The 18,370-nt window shown below is 45.7% G+C and overlaps 1 protein-coding gene across 1 annotated transcript in view; it reads left to right on the top strand.

The window, feature by feature from the left end:
• Nucleotides 1-1,713: 1,713 nt before the first annotated feature.
• Nucleotides 1,714-18,370, top strand: part of FOXO1 (forkhead box O1) — an 84,065-nt gene continuing 67,408 nt past the window's right edge. The window contains exon 1 of the mRNA XM_049778775.1: nt 1,714-2,385. Coding sequence (XP_049634732.1) covers nt 1,714-2,385 — 672 coding nt within the window. The remainder of the gene's footprint in view (nt 2,386-18,370) is intronic.

The following is an 18,370-nucleotide window of genomic DNA, read 5'->3' as shown; positions in this document are numbered from 1 at the left end:
CCACCCCACACGATCATCCGGGCTCAGAAGCAGACAAGGAAAGTGGGGGGATGAATGTGGTTGATGAATGCTTTAGCGTTCCATTAAAGGAACGTGGGGATGGGAGGAGGGCTGAACCCCAAGGTTTTGGTCCTTGTACCCTCCACCCCTTGCATTTCTACTTCTCATCACCTCCGTTCTAAGTGGCAAACCCATGTTAAAATTAAACGGGGTGGTGTAAGGAATAAAGTGACAAGATTTTCGCCTAATGCTCCCTTCGCTGCGCCCAGGATAGATTCAGGGGGACAGGATATTTTCTTCCAGGGGTGTCCACTCCGAGCAGGATCCCACAGAGGACACAGCTTTCAATAGAGGGTTTTTGGAACTCGAGGTGCGGCAAACCACCACTAGCTTCAGCTCGCTCTTTCCGAACCCCCTTTTCGCTCATTTTTAAAAACCCTTTAGTTGGACAAAGTGAAGGGGTGAGTTTGGCTGAGGGATGCTTGACCCCGGCGGGCCCAAACAGTGGAGGCTCAACTCAGACAGTGGATGCCAGGGAGGAACTGAGGTGAAGAAGAGGGTCCCCGAAGCCTGGGCAGGGGACAACTGGGATCTTGGCCGAAAGACTTGATAGGTCGCCAGGAAAGAAAAGGAACATTAGCAAAAATCCACCGACTTCCCCACGTTGTTTCTTTTTCCTGCAAAGAAATTCTGAGGGGGGGGGACAGAGAGAGAGAGAAAGAGAGAGACAGAGACAGCGAGAGAGATAGAGAGAGCGAGAGACAGAGAGAGAGAGAGAGCGCGAGAGAGACAGAGACAGAGAGACAGAGACAGAGAGAGACTCACTCTCTGAGAGACTCCAGAAAAAAATAAGAGGAGAAGGAGGAAAGAAGAACAACAAGAAGGAGGAGGAGGAGGAGAAGATGAGGAGGAGGAGAAAAGAAGAAAAAGAAAAGAAGGAAAAAAGAAAAGAAAAAGAAAAGGAAAGGAGGACAAAAAGAGCGAGAGGGCACAGTGTGTGCGAGCGCGAGTGAAAAACACCTCATAACTAGTCCCCCCCCCCCACAGGCCCATTGCCGCGCCTCCCGGAGGAAAACCCGGCCCCGCCCTCTATGGGCGCCTATTGGCTGCCTGGGCGGCGGCTCCGCCAGATCATTGGCTGTGCGGGCTGTCAGTCAGGGGGCGGGTCAGCGCGCGCACCGCCGCGGGCGGGGGCCGGCGGCAGATCCCGTAAGTCTGGCGGCCGCGTCGTCGCTGCAGCCGCTGCCGCCGCCGCCACATTCAACAGGCAGCAGCAGTCGCTGCGCCTGTGAAAGAGAGCGAGAGCGAGAGCGAGCGAGGGAGAGAGAGAGGGAGAGAGCCAGCGGTCCTTCAGTTCGCCGGCCCAGTTTCCAGTAGCTGGAGCGTCGGCACGCGGAGAGGGGCTGCTGCCCTGCCCTGCCCTGCCCTGTCCTGCCCTGCCCGGGCACGGACTGCTCCGTGCTGCGGGGAAGCCCGAGGAGCTCGGAGCCTTCATCGGACGCGGATGGACCCGCCGAGTTAAGTCCTGGGCTCGCGCTTTGCCCGCCCGCACTCCCGGAGGAGGTTTCCGCCCGACGCTCGCTCGCCGCCCTCGGCTTCTTCGCCGAGCTCGGAGCAACTCACTCCGTGCTCGGCTCCTCCTCGAGGGTCCCCCGGGAGCGCTCTGTCCCCCCTTCTCGGCTCGCCGGCGACGGGGGACGGGCGGGCGTCACCATGGCCGAAGCTTCGCCCCAGGTGGTGGAGATCGACCCGGACTTCGAGCCGCTGCCCCGGCCGCGCTCGTGCACCTGGCCGCTGCCCAGGCCGGAGTTCAGCCAGGCCAGCTCGGCCACGTCCAGCCCGGCGCCGTCGGGCGGCGCGAGCGTCGCCAACCCGGACGCCGCCGCCCTCGGCCTGCCCTCCGCCTCGGCCGCCGCTGTCGGCGCCGACTTCATGAGCAACCTGAGCCTGCTGGAGGAGGCCGGGGACTTCCCGCAGGCGCCCGGCTCCGCGGCGGCGGCGGCGGCGGTGGCGGCGGCGGCGGCAGCGGCGGCGGCCGCCACCGCCGGCGGAGGGCTGTGCGGGGACTTCCAGAGCCCCGAAGCCGGCTGCCTGCACCCTGCGCCGCCGCAGCCCCCCCAGGCCCTGGCGCAGCACCCGCCCGTGCCCCCGGGGGCCGCTGCCGGAGCCGGCGCCGGCGGCGGGCCGCTGTCCGGCCAGCCGCGCAAGAGCAGCTCGTCCCGCCGCAACGCGTGGGGCAACCTGTCGTACGCCGACCTCATCACCAAGGCCATCGAGAGCTCGGCCGAGAAGCGGCTCACGCTGTCGCAGATCTACGAGTGGATGGTCAAGAGCGTGCCCTACTTCAAGGATAAGGGCGACAGCAACAGCTCCGCCGGCTGGAAGGTGAGTGCGCGCTTTCGGGGCGCACGGGACGGGCACGCGCGGGGGAACCTGGAGCTCTCCGGGGTGTGCGGCAGGTGCTCAGAGGCTACGTGTCGGGTGCCACACAGACTCGCTGGGCTCGCCCCGCACGGGATGGGAGAGGGCTGCGTGGGATGGGGCTGGTTTCAGGAGCAGAGGGGCCGCCCGTGCGTGCCCGAGTGGCGTTGGGACTCGGACCAACCAGAGAGGGGGAGCCCCGGAAGTGCTGAAAGTCCAGCCAGGAGTGAGTGCGGCGTTCGCAGGGGAGAACATTTTGCAAAAGCAGCGAGGGCTTCCTTGCCTACACCTGGCAGCGGGGACGTCGGAGGCGGAGGCGGCTCCTCTCCGCCCCCACGACGCGCTTCCCTTCCCCCCCCCTCACCCCCCCCCCGAGTCTTGGGCCCCTCTGCGGAGCCGTTTCCGTCGCGCCGGGCAGGGGAGGGTGCGGCGAGGGGCGTCGGAAGTCCGCAGCGGGGGAGCTGGGACAGCTGGTGGGGCGCCCGAGTTGGGGTGGTTGCTGCTGCGCGCTCGGGGGGGGGGGGTGCTCTAGTGGCCCGGGCCGGGCCGGCCGCGCTGCTTTGCAACCCGGGTGCACTTTGAGTTGTTTTGATTTTTTTTTCCCTTTTGCCCAAGTGGCCTCCACTGCTGGGGTGTCGGGCGCGCTGAGCCCGAGGGAGAGCCTCGGACTCCACACGTGCACTGGGGCAGCCGCCGCCCGCTGAGCGCCGGCGCCCGGGCGCGCTGGGCGAGCTAAAGTTCAAGTGTGACCCTCGGCGGGGGCTGGGGCGGGGGCGGGAGTCTGCGACCGAGGGAGGGGCCGCTGGGTGCAGAAAGGCCTGGCCTTTAAAGGGCCAGGGCCGCCCGGCGCGTTCCAGCCTCGGCGGTGCTCCGGGAGCCACCCTGGATGCGCCGGCCAGTGCCACCCAGTTCGACCTCGCCCGAGGTCCGACGCCTTCAAACAGGGGCGTCCTGCTGGGAGAATGTGTGTGCTTCTCTTCTTACCCACTTCTGTGCTGCAGGGCACGGAGGTGCAGGTTAGAGGGGCAAGCAGGTGGCCTTTGACGTGTTTATGGGCAGTAGAAGTGGAGTGCCTCGTCGCGGAAGTGGGTAGGCACCTCTTAACCTCGATGAAAGGACTAAGCCATTTCTGCTTTTCCTTGACAAACCCCTAAGAGACAATTCCTGGTGGAATCAGACTCTTAGTTTCATAACCCCAAACTGGAGGGAACCCGGCACCCTCGCAGGTTGCGCTCTGCGGAGTCCTATCTTGGATTCTCTTAGCCGCGTGGCCCTCCCCTGAAGTGGACAATAGCTCACCCCCCCGCTGGTGGAGAAATTTAGGTAAAGCTTCTCTCTAATCGAGATGTATTTCTTCTTCACCCACCTCCTGACTTTTAGAGCAAAATAAAGGTAGATCTTTGCCGCGAAGTTGTTACATCAAGATTGTTTTCCTTGCTGTCATCCCCGTGGCTAATATGTGTCACAAAATTCCGTACTGAAGTTCCTGGAAAACAAGCTATGATTTAATTTCTTTTCCGAATTGTGTTTTAGAGTAAATGTATCACTATCAAGCTTGTTACTAAGCATTACGTGCAATTTTACTTGTCGAGTGTTTTAAAAGGTAAGGTACCTTCTTAAGCAAGCAAGTCACAAAATCGGGATTTCTGTCAAATTGTCTTATTTAGCATTTGAATATATTTTCTTGCTTATCGGTTAATTCAATTTGAACAATCATAAAACATTTGCATTAGAAAATGTTTTATTTTTTGGGAAGAACTGGGTGGTGGTGGTGGTGGTGGTGGTGGTGGTGGTGGTGGTGGTGGTGGTGGTGGTGTGTGTGTGTGTTTATGTGTTTATGAAGTGTTTTAAGTTCTTGGAAGTTGAATGCACTGAAGGGATATTGCTGAAGGGACTCTTTGTTTTATCACGTCCTAAAAGTAGTATAGGTAGGATTTGGCGATTATTATCATGATTTGCCTCAAAGACCTTAAATGAGGATAGAATATAACTTATACGTTTACGATTTAGTGACTTTTCTGCCCTTTCAGTGCTGAGGTTGATTAAACCCAGCATAAAGGTGCATAAAGTGCATGCATGAATTATCACTGACAAACATCCCTGGCCCCCCAGACAGTTTTTGTATTGTATAAAACTCTAGTTTGAGCATTTTTCCCAATTAAAATTTAATTTTAGTGAGATTATAATTTCATTTATTTTTAATTACCAGATTTAGAGCCTTTGTTAAGGTGTGAATAAAGACTTCCCAGTGGAAACCTGATGGTGCTTTGGTAGGGGACAGCTGCCATTTCAAGTGAGTCAAGGTTCAGGTGTAGGCAGTCAGTTGCAAGTCAGATTAGAGTGAGCACATTTTCACTTTGAGTCAAAGGGTATTTTAGAAAGAAAAGAAATGACAAGAGGTGTTCCAATTCTTACCCACTCGGCTAGCTAGCTAGGGTTTTCATTTACTTGTTAAAACTAAGTTTCACTCTCAGATCTGACAGACTCATCTGTTTTAAATACTCATAAGAGGGAGAAATTTTACTTTGAATTTTAGTTAAATCCAGCTCTAAAATGTGAATTAACCAAAATTTGTAGGACTGAGGAAAGTTTACTTTGAAGTTAATATATTCTTTGATTTACTATCAAGGATTAGACTCAGTCTTTACATACACTTTCTTGTGTTTTACTTCCTGGGCCTGAGAATTTGAAAGTTACTAATTAGTAAAGGGAAAAAACAGCTAGAAAGCTATTAAAAGTATTAAGAATGTAAGAAAATTTCACTGCATATTTTCAGGCCTTGCAGGCCATACATTTTAGTTCTGGGGATGGTGCTAAAATTTGCCTTAATGCTTATTTTATTGATTTTTATTTTTTGAATTATACTAGGCAGTGCTCCTGGTTACTCCTGGCTCTGCACTTAGAAATTATTACTGGTGGGCTGGGGTGGGAGGAGACCAGATGTGATGCTGGGTATTGAACCCAGGTTGGCCTTGTGCTGTGCTATCCTTCTGGCCCTCTTAATGCTTATTTTAAATGGACTGAAATAAGTCATAAGAACACACACAAAGTGGAAGCTAAGACTTTGGAAAAACCCGGAATCTTTTCCATTGACAATATTTATAAATAGTGAAACTTCATTTCCATGACCTGATTTCTCACATATAAAACTTTTTGAAACTGGGGAATTAGTATTGTGAACTCTTGATTTTTGTTTTACAAACAGTACTTTTGAGTTAACTGTTCTTTTTGTTTTGATATTATGTGAGGTAATTTATGGTAAAAGAATGCCTTTGCTGGGCCCTGAGAGATAGCACAGCGGTGTTTGCCTTGCAAGCAGCTGATCCAGGACCAAAGGTGGTTGGTTCGAATCCCGGTGTCCCATATGGTCCCCTGTGCCTGCCAGGAGCTATTTCTGAGCAGACAGCCAGGAGTAACCCCTGAGCAGTGCCGGGTGTGGCCCAAAAACCAAAAAAAAAAAAAAAAAGAATGCCTTTGCTGTAAGACTTGGTAAAATGACTGTTGAGATGTTATGGTTTTTAATTTTGGAATGAGGTTTCTTTAGTTGTGTCTGTGAACTGACGGTATTTTTCTTATGTTTTGAAATTATGGGGCTAGAGAGATATTGCAGTTTAAGGCCTTGAATAGTCTACAGGGCACTTGACCCTGTTTATGGTACTACCAGAAGTGATCCTTGAGCATGTCCAGGACTAAGCTCAGGCAACACATGGGAATAAATAAAAATTATTCTGCAATAAATAAAATTAATATCTACTCTGTTCTTTCAGTGTGTCATGTGCCCAAGTGAATGATTTAGCTACAGAAAACAGCTTGTTGGAAAATGGCTGTTTTCTGTCAATAGTCATATTTGACTTAGGGGAATTTTAATGAGGCTCTGATTCCTAGTTTGTTACTGACATTAACATAAACCCTTTTGGTAGTTGACTGAAAATGTCAATTATGTATTTGAGGTGGTGGGAGGAGAAGATTTTCAAATGGACAAGGGGATTATATAAGGCTTGTTAATAAAAAAATAAGGCTAAAAAATTCTTACAACTGAGATGTTCTATTGAGAAATTCCAAAATAGATGCCAGCTATAGAGACAGACAATGACTTTAAAGATACTTGGTAAACCTTGAGAAGGTGGGGTGGTTTCTAGTTTCAAATGATAATTTTTTTTTTTTTAGGTGGCAGCATTTGAGTATAGGAAAGAAGGTATTTTTAATATTCATTAACATTTTAGAGTTCATTGAGGACCTTCCTTCCCCGACTCTCTTACTTTTGGGTGGTGGACATAAATACCACTGGAAATCATAGGCTCTGTGAAAAATCTGAAGGAATGTGAAATGGGAATGAGAAAGACTCAGTCCTAGTTTACAATCCTGATAAACTGGAAATGTGTTTGTTGCTTGTCCTTGTCCTCTAACCTCTTCATCCAAGCCTTTATTATTTTATTTTTATTTTTTTTCTGTCATACCCGGCAGTGCTCAGGCATTACTCTTCTCTCTGGGGGCTTATTCTTGGCTAGTCCTGGGGTGACCACATGGGATGCTGCAGATTGAACTTGATTTACTGTGTATAAGATAACCACTTTCACCCATGCCCCTCCATCCAAGCCTCTAAATTGCAGTTATGTAAGAGAATTTTCTAAGAGAGCAGCTGTATGTATTTGCCTGGATTATCTTTCTTTGGGAAGCCTGAATTATTTGCATTTTTCTGGAACACTCTGCCCTTGGAAGCTACCCGAATACCCTGGCATCTTGGGAATTTACTTGGCCTTTTTTTGTCTTTGTGCCCTAACTTTGGAGCTTCCTGGAATCCTCTTGGAAAGGCAGAATAAATTCCATGGATATTGGGAGAGCAAGGAGTTTGCAGTTGTGTAAAGCAGTTATAGAATTCAGAGTAAGTTTAGCCATGCTTCTCTGTGATTTAGGATGTATGTTGGCCTTTTTTTTTTTTTTGGTTTTTGGGCCACACCCATTTGAGGCTCGGGTTACTCCTGGTTATGCGCTCAGAAATCGACCCTGGCTTGGGGGGACCATATGGGACGCCGAGGGATCGAATCGCGGTCTGTCCTACGCTAGCGCTTGCAAGGCAGACACCTTACCTCTGGCGCCACCTTCCCAGCCCTGTATGTTGGCCTTTATAATGACAGCACAGAGACTTGTTTGTCCTCCTTCCATCTTCCCCCCTTTACTGGGGCCAGGTACCTTTTCTTGGTACCTTTAAAGATCTGAAGTTATGCAAAAGAGAGGAAATGAACTGGAAAAAATATTTGGATGTCTTCCAGAGTGAAGATTTACCTCCTAGGGGTTATAAATTAATATCTACAGATAGATAAGTGCAAACTGGGATGCATCATGGTATTTTTTTGAGGAGTGAGCATACCCAGCAGCGTTCAGGTGTTATTCCTGACTGCACTCAGGATTCACTCCTGCCAGTGTTGGAATGTCAGAGATCTAACCCCAGTCAACCTTGTGCCTTACCTGCTGTATTGTCTGTCTAACCCAGAAAGATGGTGTTTGGGCCACACCTGGCTCATGGCTTGCTCCTATCTATGTGTTTAGGGAATTATTCTTGGTGGGGCTTGAGGCAAGCCCCTTTCTTTGGTCCTAATTTTTTCTTCTCTACTACCTTCTTTTTTCCCCTATACATCTCACATACATGTTTGACATAAATAGTGTGTGTGTGTGTGTGTGTGTGTGAGAGAGAGAGAGAGAGAGAGAGAGAGAGAGAGAGAGAGAGAGAGAGAGAGAGAGAGAGACAGAAAGACAGAGAGGCAGAGACAATCTCCCTTCCCCTGCAAAAAAAAAAAAAAAAAAAAGGGCCAAAGCGACTGTACAGGGATTAAGTTATTTGACTTGCATGTGGTCAACCTCAGTTATATCCAGGCACCAGTTATATCAGGCATCATATGGGCTCTGCCCAAAGTGATCCTGAGCACTGCCAAGTGAAGCCCCAAACCAATTTTTTTTTCCTGCTTTTGTTTATGGGTCACACCTGGCAGTGCTCAGGGCTTTACTCGTTCGTTACTTTATGTTCAGGGGTTACTCCTGGTAGCGTTCTGGAGGCAATATGAGATGTCTGGGACTGAACTTGCATACCCTGTAATCTATTCAAGTATACCCTGCATACCCGCTGTACTATCTCTCCAACCCCTTACAATGTTCTTTATTGTTCTTAGTTTTATTTATTTGGCTACACTGGGAAGTGTTCAGGGCTTATTCCTAGTTTTGGGCTCAGGGCTTTGTGAGGTGGGGACCATATATGGTGCTGGGAATTGAACCTTACCTGTTTCTATCTTTCCTGCCTTTTTTGTTTGTTTGTTTTTGGGTCATACCTGCCAGTGCTCAGGGGTTCCTCCTAGCGCTCTGTGCTCAGAATTTACTCCTGGCAGGCATGGGGGGACCACCATATGGGTTCACCCTCTGTCCTGGATCGGCTGCTTGTAAGGCAAATGCCCTACCGCTGTATTACCACTCTGGCCCCTCTTTCCTGCCTTCTTAGTGTTTTTATAGTCAGTGAATCACTAAGGCTATTGTAGAGCATGTCAGAGTTCAGTTTTCAGTTGACCACTCCCACTGTAGAAAACTTTTTTTCTTTTTGTTGGTTGTAGGGTCCAAACCTGTATGTTCAGGGTTCAGGGACACTCCAGATAGTGCTCAGGGACCACCAGGGCCATTATATCAGTGCTATGGTGGGTGGCTTAGGTTGCATTGTTTCCAAGGATTGAGCCTTGACTACTTTGGTTATGTCACAGGTCTCTAGATATACTTTCTTACACAAATTTGGTGATGTTGTATTGTCCTGGTTTTTACTGCTGTGGCGACTTCTCTGATAGGTTCATTTTTTTTTCCATTTTTTTCTCCATATTCAGTCATAGGATACTTCAGAACTGTTTGTGAACTGCTTCTCTGGTTTTCCTCTGATGATTTTCCTGTCATCCTGTCTTTCACCCAAAGACCATTCATTGTTTCATTTCCACTCAAACCCAAAATGCAAATATACTTTATATTTTTATTTTATAAGGTCAGCACATACTGTAGATGTTCATTATATTTCATAGACAAATAACTTCCTTGATTTGCTGCTTAATGGTTCAACTACCAATCTTTTCCCCAGTTTTCAGACCTTGATCCTTTTCAGCACACTCTTCTCAAGGTGATTAGTGTCTCTAGCTCTTTTTGTTCCTATTCTATTTCTCTTGGTTAGCTCTTTAGCCCTTAGACTGCTCTGTTTCCAGGATATGAATGAACCACCTTTTGTCTCTATTGAAGATCCAAATATCTTGCTTACAGGCTTCAGTTGGTTCCACCAACTTTCTTTTTGGCTTATGCCCAAAAGTATTTTTGCCTTCTATTCTTGTATTATAACTTAACTTCAGTTTTTCTGCATATTTTAACTTCTCTGTTAAATTGCAGATACATAGTTGAGGAAAATTTTTTCTTGAAGTAAAGCTTTTTTGTAAATTTTACTTTCCTACACAGATTATTACCCTTCAAGGTAATAAATAATAATGTGAGAATGATTTTAATAGCAATGTAATAGCTTTTTAATAGATGGTCAAAGTATTTTTTCTCATCTTAAATATACCACATATAAGAAATTAAAGTCAGTGCATTGGATTGTTTTAAAAATTGGCTGACATGTTGGGAGAATAGATGTGACTTTTTTTTTGGCGGGGGGGGGGGGGGTTTACATCCGGCAGCGCTCAGGGGTTACTCCTGGCTCTATGCTCAGAAATCGCCCCTGGCAGGTTCGGGAGACCATATGGGATGCTGGGATTTGAACCACCGACCTTCTACATGCAAGGCAAACGCCCTACCTCTGTGTTACCTCTGGCCCCTGTATGTGACATTTAAGTCCCCATTCAATTTGAGTATGCAGGGTTCAGTGTTAGGGCATTACTCTCAATTTTAATTTTACTCTCAATTTTACTATGAAATTTTTAAGTTCACCAAATTTGAAGGATTTTACCAGTGAAAACCTATATATTTCCCAGTCAGTTTCTATTATCCATGTTACTTACTGTACCATATCACTAATTATCTGACTATCCATAAATTTATGTTATCTTTTCATGTAAATTTGTTTGGAAGACTCATCGAGATGACTCATAGGGCTGGAGTACATACTTTGAATGCTGGGGACTTGGGTTCCCTCCCTGGCAGTGTGGCTCTCCAGGCATACTGAGAGCATACCTTTACCCCCACTAGTGTTGTGGCCCCAAACCGAAAAATAAAATAAATAATCTTTGGAATGAATGTGCAAGTTACCTTTCACTTGGACTGTACGACTTTCGAAGCATAACCAGGTTATCATCAGAATAGTTAAAAGCAACTAGGAAACAATGTGGGTGGAATGGGCCAATCTAGGTCCCCTCCGCAATACTTGTAAATCCAGTATAATTCAACATTATTGCTCATTTTTGCACTTTTTTGTTTTTGACTTTCAGTCCATACCCGGTGGTGCTTAGGGGTTTACTTCTGGCTCTGAGCTCAGGGATTACTTTTGGTGGGTTGTGGATGCCAGGGAATTGAACCTGGGTTAGCTGTATGGAAGGCAAGCACCCTACTCTATACTATTGCTCTGATCTCTGTAACTCATCTTTGGTCTTGGCTCTCATTTTGGCTCATTCATTCAATTGGGCCACAAACAGTTGTGCTGGGGTTCTTCCTGGCTCTGATTAGATTTCACACCTGGCAACACTTGGGTCCTGTGGGGTAGCTTGTGGGATGCCAGGGATTAAACTCTGGTTAGCTGAGTGCAAGGCAATGGCCTACCAGCTGTACTGTCTGTGGCCCCTCAATTTTTATTTTTACTATACTAGAGACTTGGAAGGCATTCCAGATTTAGAAAAAAAAATTTTTTTTTTAGGTTTTTTTTTTTTTTTTTTTTTGTGGGTCACACCCGGCAGTGCTCAGGGGTTATTCCTGGCTCCAGGCTCAGAAATTGCTCCTGGCAGGCACGGGGGACCATATGGGGCGGCGGGAACCGATGACCTCCTGCATGGAAACTCCTTACCTTCATGCTATCTCTCCAGCCCCAGAAAAAAAAAATTATAGACTCCCTGAATTTGTTACTGTGGGCTAAAGGGAGGCTCTATTGGTTTGTTTGCCATGTTAAAGTTTTCAAAGTACTAGGTGAATTTACCATCAGGAATGGGGAAGGGACCTCCTGCAGTTGCATTTTGTAAATGCAGATAAATGATAAATGATGAAACTGATTTGAGAGTTAGGCAAAGGGGCCTAATTAAGGAAGGAGGAAGAAGAAAGTGTGGATTTTGTGGGAAGATAAAGATCCTTCAAGATGGGATCTTGAATCTTTGTATAGTTAGTGGTAGCCTGAAGGCACTTTCTACAGGCAGTCCTGCTTTTTCTTTAATCCAAAAAATCTGTGCCTTTCTTTCACCCTTATTGCAGGTGACTGTAGAAAGGCACGTCTTGTCTGAGTGAGAAATTGCCACATATGGACTGGGAACATGGGAGGGTCTTTATTTTTTTTGTGTGGGGGTCTTAACATTCTGTATCTGAAAAATAAATTTGGTCTTAAAATCCAACTTGGAGAGAAATTGTAACTTAAGTACCCAAGAAAGACCTCTGTTTGTAAATACTATGTTCTTAAAGTTCTGAAAACAAAATGGCTACATATCTATTTGAGTATGGCTTATAGGAGTAAATATTAAATACCACAGTTTGGTTGCTTAGAGCAATGTTGAAGCAAATAGTTTGCATATGGTTTAGCTTCTGATTCTTAATGTTGGCAGATCTTTGAGGTAGTACTGTCAAATATGTATTTTTATTGTACTGTTACTGCACAAAAGTTTATTTTTTTCCCCTTAATGCTTAGGGATTGAGTGGAGGGCCTCACATATGCAAAGCAAGAGCTCTACTGCTAAGCTACCTCCCTTGAAAAACAAAAACAAAACTTCGTTACAGTTGTAACTTCTAAGGTAGGTACATTTCAGTCACCTGCCAGTTTTGTATCCCAGATAATGTAACTTCTTGACTACATAACATTATGTTACATTCTTGGCTGCTTGGATAGTACAACCTCAGTTTGTCCCAGCAGTCCTGATTAGTACAGGTTTCTGAGAGAAATAAAATGCTGTGAATATAGGAGAATCACAGCTTCCTTAAGGCAAGTATTTCCTTCTCTCCCCTGTATGCTTCTCTGAAGCTTGTAGAAGCTGGGGGAGCGAGTGAGAACTTGTAAATATCCATAGTAGTTGTTTGTGGTCTAAGTACCAAATTGTTGCTTCTCTATCTAAAGTGGAGTAGAAACCTTGTCTCTCTGTAAGGATCAGTTGGCACACCCTGGTGAAATTAACATACAATACATTTGAAAGCTTCCTGTGCGTGATCCTGAGAGATATTTTTAATAGTCTGACATATTAAAAAATCTGAATTGTTCAATTCAAACTTGCGGAATTTAATTTTTTTTTGGTGGCCATTAGAACTTTAGCATAATATATAATGTCGTATATAATGTGAACTATTCCCATTCTCTCACCCTCTTTTGTTACTCTGTGTCTGTAATGGTTTCTTTTATCTGGTTTTTGGACCACACCTGGTGATGCTCAGGAGTTACTCCTGGCTATGTGCTCAGAATTTGCTCCTGGCTTGGGGGACCGTATGGGACCCTGGGGGATCGAACTGAGGTCCGACCTGGGTCTCACGTGCAAGGCAAATGCCCTACCGCTGTGCTATCACTCCAGCCCCTGTAATGGTTTCTTGAATCCAATTTAAGATTTCTCTCTTTCTTTTTTGGGGGGTCTTTCTTTTTTGGGGGGTCACATCCAGTGACACTCAGGGGTTACTCTTGGCTATGTGCTCAGAAATCACTCCTGGCTTGGGGGACCATATGGGACGCCAAGGGATCCGTCCTAGGCTAGTGCTGGCAAGGCAAACACCTTACCACTCTGTACCACCACTCTGGCCCCGATTTTCAGGGGTTACTCCTGGGTGTCTGCTCAGAAATAGCTCCTGGCAGGCACAGGGGACCATATGGGACACCGGGATTCGAACCAACTACCTTTGGTCCTGGATCGGCTGCTTGCAAGGCAAACACCACTGTGCTATCTCTCTGGGCCCTGTTTTGTTTGTTTGAGCTACATCTGGCAGTGTTCCGGACTTACTTTCTGGCCCTGGTGGTGCTCAGGAGTCCATATCTGGTGCCAGGGATCAAACATGGGTCAGATGAATGCAAAGCAAATTCCCTACCTACCTACCTACTGTACTATTGCTGTGCCCCATCTTATACAACTCTTAAACACAGTATTTGTTGGATTTCCATTTCAGAGAAGACCATCAAAATGACATTTTTGGGTGTGGTAGGTTGGGGCCACACCTGATTTTGGGACCCAGGTTTGATCTTCAGTATCCTATGTGGTCCTCAAAACAACACTAGGAGTGATCCCTGAGCTCTGCTGGGTGTAGTATCTCCTCAAGCAAAATAAGATTAAAAGAATTACATAGCCTGCTTAAATTCAAGCTGGTAACCTGGTTCCATATTTGAGGAGTGGAACTCCTCAGGTCTGTCTCTGCCCTTCAGGGTGGACTTATTTTAGTCTTTCTCATTATGGTATCTAACTTGAGAAAAAGATTTCGATAGCTTGGTAAAATACATGCTTTGCTTATATGAGGCTCTGGGTTGAATCCCTAGCATTACTTTTCCAAATCTTTTTTCAGTTTTGTTTCAGAGCTGTAGTAAGGGGGATTCACTTGGGTTGGCCGAGAGCAAGGCAAGACCTTCCCTCTTTACCATCTCTCTGACCCTCCCACCAAATCTTAATTATTATTGTTTTTTGGTTATTTTGGGGCAACACCCAGCGATGCTCAAGGGTTACTTCTAGCTCTGCATTCAGAAATCAATCCTGGCTGTACTGGGGTTACCTTATATGATGCCAGGGATCGAAACCGGGTTGGCTGTGCAAGGCAAATACCCTACCTGCTATGCTAGGTTTCCTACTCCCTGGCCCAAAATTTTAAATTCTTATCTTGGTGAAATTTTAAGCCATGTAGGAAGTTTGAATATTAAAATTCGTATCATTGCCTACTAATAGTCTGGCATGTTTATTTTGAGCTCAAGGTGAAAGATACAGAAGATAACAGTAAGGGGGCGAAAATGTTTAATAATGTTTTATTCATTGAGATTTAGCCAATATATGCATGTTTTTATGCCACACCTAGTGCTCAGGGCTTACACCTGGCTCTGCACTCAAGAGATCACTTCTGGCAGAGCTTGGGCCGGGGGGGATCATGCATTGAACCTGGGTTATACATGCAAGGCAAGTGCTTTACAAACACCTCTTATGCCTCAGACTCATGATGACATTTGAAATGTATTCATGGATAGACGACAACTAATTTGTCATGAAGTCATGGAGACATTTTATTTTAATTCAGGCAAGTTTTGTTGCTTAATGATTTTTTTTTTTTTTTTGGGCCACACCTTGTGACACTCAGGGATTAGCTGTGCGCTCAGAAATCACTCCTGGCTTGGGGGATTATCTGGGACACGCTGAGGGATCGAACCGTGGTCCATCCTAGGTTAGCGTGTGCAAGGCAAATGCCCTACTGCTTGTGCCACAGCTCCGGCCCCACTTAATGATTCTGTTTGTTTTTTTTTTCGGGTCACACTGGTGGTGCTCATGGGTTACTTCTGGCTCTGAACTCAGAAATTACTCCTAGCAGGTTCTGGTTACCATATGGGATTCTGGGAATTGAACCTGGGTTGGCTACATGCCCTACCCATTGTGCTATCTTTCTAGCCCCACGATGTTTATGATTTTTTTAGTTTTTGTTTTTGGGCGACATCCGGCGATGCTCAGGGGTTGCTCCTGGCTCTGCACTTAGAAATTGCTCCTGGCAGACTCAGGGGACCATATGGGATGCTGGTAATCAAACTCAACTTTGTCCTTGGTCTGCTGCATGCAAGGCAAATGTCCTACTGCTGTGCTATCAGGCCCTTTCTTAAGCTTGTTTCGGGGCAATTTAACTGAGACTGTTTCAGGAACTCTCTTCAAAAGACCAACCAAAAACCCAGACTGAATTATAGGAATCATATTCAGGGAAGGTATATTCTGTTTTCTGCACAAAACACTTCAGACCTGTGTCAGGGCAAGTTCAGGTTCTTGTCACTTTGTCCTGAACAAAGTTAGCAGTTGTTTTTCTGCCACCCTGCATAGGACATATCAAATTATAGACCTATATATCTCAATATAATGACTTAGTTGGATATAATGACTTAGTTGGGTTGGTAGACGACATTTATTGTGCAAACTCAACATCACTATGATAGCTTTAAACACTTGAATGGCCCTTCCATATTCCAGTGGGTTATAACCTTAGTGTTTACAGTTACTCATTCAGGCTATAAATACGTAAATAATTCTGTTTGGTCACTTATGGGGCATGATCTTTGACATCCTGCTCAGTCATGCTTGTGTGATTTGACATTCAGTTTGGATGGATTTCCCTTGCTTTGTTTCCTATGATAGTGATATTTGTATACATTTAATCTCTTCAATAGTGAAGACAGGAAAATAAAATTGGAATGCTTTAAGAGGATAATACTGCTGGGTGTGATTCAGTTTGCTGTCCTCCCCCCCTTTTTGAAATAGGAATCAGGTTATTAACTAATACAAAATACTAAGAAAAATCTAGAATCATTTAGTTTTATTTTCTTTGATTTGGAGGTTTTGGGGCTAGTTTGATGTTTCAAGTCCTTGAACTATTTTGCATTAAAGTACATGGTAGAAAACCCCCAAATCCTTGTTGTGTTTTTACCAGTCCTAGATATGCATCTGTTGCAGAGAAAGCGGCAAAATGGGATATATTTACATTTATCTCCTAAGGAGCTGCTATTTGCTGTCATTTACTATATATATTTATATGTGCATTCTCTCCCCTCCCCTCCTCTCTTTTTAGTTTTTGGGTCAAACCCGGCAGTGCTCAGGGGACTCCTGGCTCTATGCTCAGAAATCGCCCCCGCAGTTCTCAGGGGACCATATGGGATGCGGGGATTCCAACCGCCGTCCTTCTGCATGCAAGGCAAACACCCTACTACTGTGCTATCTCTCTGGCCCCTGTATTCTTTTTTCTGTCTGTAATCATCACCATAAAATACTGCCCTTTCTTAATTGTCATAAAATTTAAGTATTCCAAGTTTAATAAATTATAAATAACATTGATGACAGTAGTTTTTACTATTTCCCATTTATTTATTTTGGTTTTGGGGCCACACCTGGTGATGCTCTGAGGTTACTCCTGGCTATGCACTTAGAAATCGCTTCTGGCTTGGGAGACCATCTGGTATGCCGGAGATCGAACTGAGTTTGTCCTGCATCAGCCACTTGCAAGGAAAATGCCCTACTGCTCTGGCCCCACTATTTCCCTTTTAAAGATTATAAAAGTCAACTTTTCCTTCCTTCCTTCCTTCCTTCCTTCCTTCCTTCCTTCCTTCCTTCCTTCCTTCCTTCCTTCCTTCCTTCCTTCCTTCCTTCCTTCCTCCCTCCCTCCCTCCCTCCCTCCCTCCCTCCCTCCCTTTTTTTGGTTTATACCCAGCAGCGCTCAAGGTAACTCTTGGCTCTGCACTCAGAAATCACTTCTGGCAGGCATGGGGGACCTGGGATGCCGGGATTTGAACCACCATCCATTCTGGATCGGCTGCTTGCAAGGCAAATGCCCTACTGCTGTGCTGTCTCTCCAGCCCTCAACTTTCACTTTAAAGTGTTTAAAAAAAATTATGTTCCACTCCCTCCCATTAATAGGTTAGCCTTTTTTTTCTCATTTTCCTTAGACCAATATTTGTAATAGATAAGCTTATTTCTTTTTTTAATTTTTAATTTTTAATTATGAGAACAAAGATGCAAAGAAAGGACAATATATAGTTACAGTGGAAGGACAATCACCCATAACATAATTCTCAGAAGAAGTCCCCTTGCTGATATCTTAACTTTGAACTTTCAGCCAAAGAACATTAAGATAAATAAGACAGAATTCATGTACAATTACTTTGTCCCTCAAGTCCCCAGATTGTAACACATTATAATATTTCTTAACAGCACACAAGGCAATCTAAAGCCATAAAACGTAACTCCTTAAACATTAGAGGCATCGTATTTTTTACATTTCCATGTACATGCACATGAGCTTAAGTTAACCTCAAATTTTAAGTGGGTTTTTTTTTTAAAGGATTAGAGTCAAAGGAGCACAGTAAAAACGGTGTTAGAGTGGCAATTGTTGTTTGCATAGGCCCACCAAAATATGAGAGGCATGGAAAGGAATAACCTTGGCCTAAATACAAAGAGACCCTACCCCTGAAGTTTCCTGGCATATGACCAACTCTAGGCTCCAGGCAAGCTAGATCATTCAATTTAAGACATTGTCTATAGTGCCAACACACTTTTATTTTTCACACAGTCTCTGTTGTTGGTATCATGTTTCTGTATTAAAGATCCTGGAATCTGTATATCCTACATTGAAGTCAGGGCATGGAGCATCGTCTCGTTTCATCTCACCATTAAAGGGTAATGCAGGAAGCCCTGTCGTTGTTGTTAAGTCTTCTCAGTGTTAAGGGAAGTCTCTTGAGCAGGTTGATGTCTGAGTAGTGGTAGGGTCTTCCGTGGTAGAGGACTGCTTCCAGGTGATGTTATAGACAAACCTGGATGTTTCATGCGTGGCTTCCCTGGTTCAGGGGTGAATGGAAAATGCCCTTTCTTCTGAGGCCTGTGCCAGGTCGTTATGTCAATGTTCAGGGTGTAAGGTCCCTTTGCACTATAAGATTTGTGTCTTCCAATCTCTATTAGATAGGATCTTATTTGTATGTATAGTATTTTCCCATTTTAATGTGCCTATGCAAAAAAGGAGCAATGCCAAGTGGCGTTATTGGTGCATATGGGGACTGTAAGAACAAGTCCAACAATCCCTATGACATGGTTCAATTATAAGCATTAAACTGGGGGAC

The sequence above is a fragment of the Suncus etruscus genome, chromosome 8 (assembly GCF_024139225.1).
Source record: "Suncus etruscus isolate mSunEtr1 chromosome 8, mSunEtr1.pri.cur, whole genome shotgun sequence".
In the NCBI taxonomy this organism is placed as follows: Eukaryota; Metazoa; Chordata; class Mammalia; order Eulipotyphla; family Soricidae; genus Suncus; species Suncus etruscus.
This window is presented reverse-complemented; position numbering and strand designations above follow the sequence as displayed.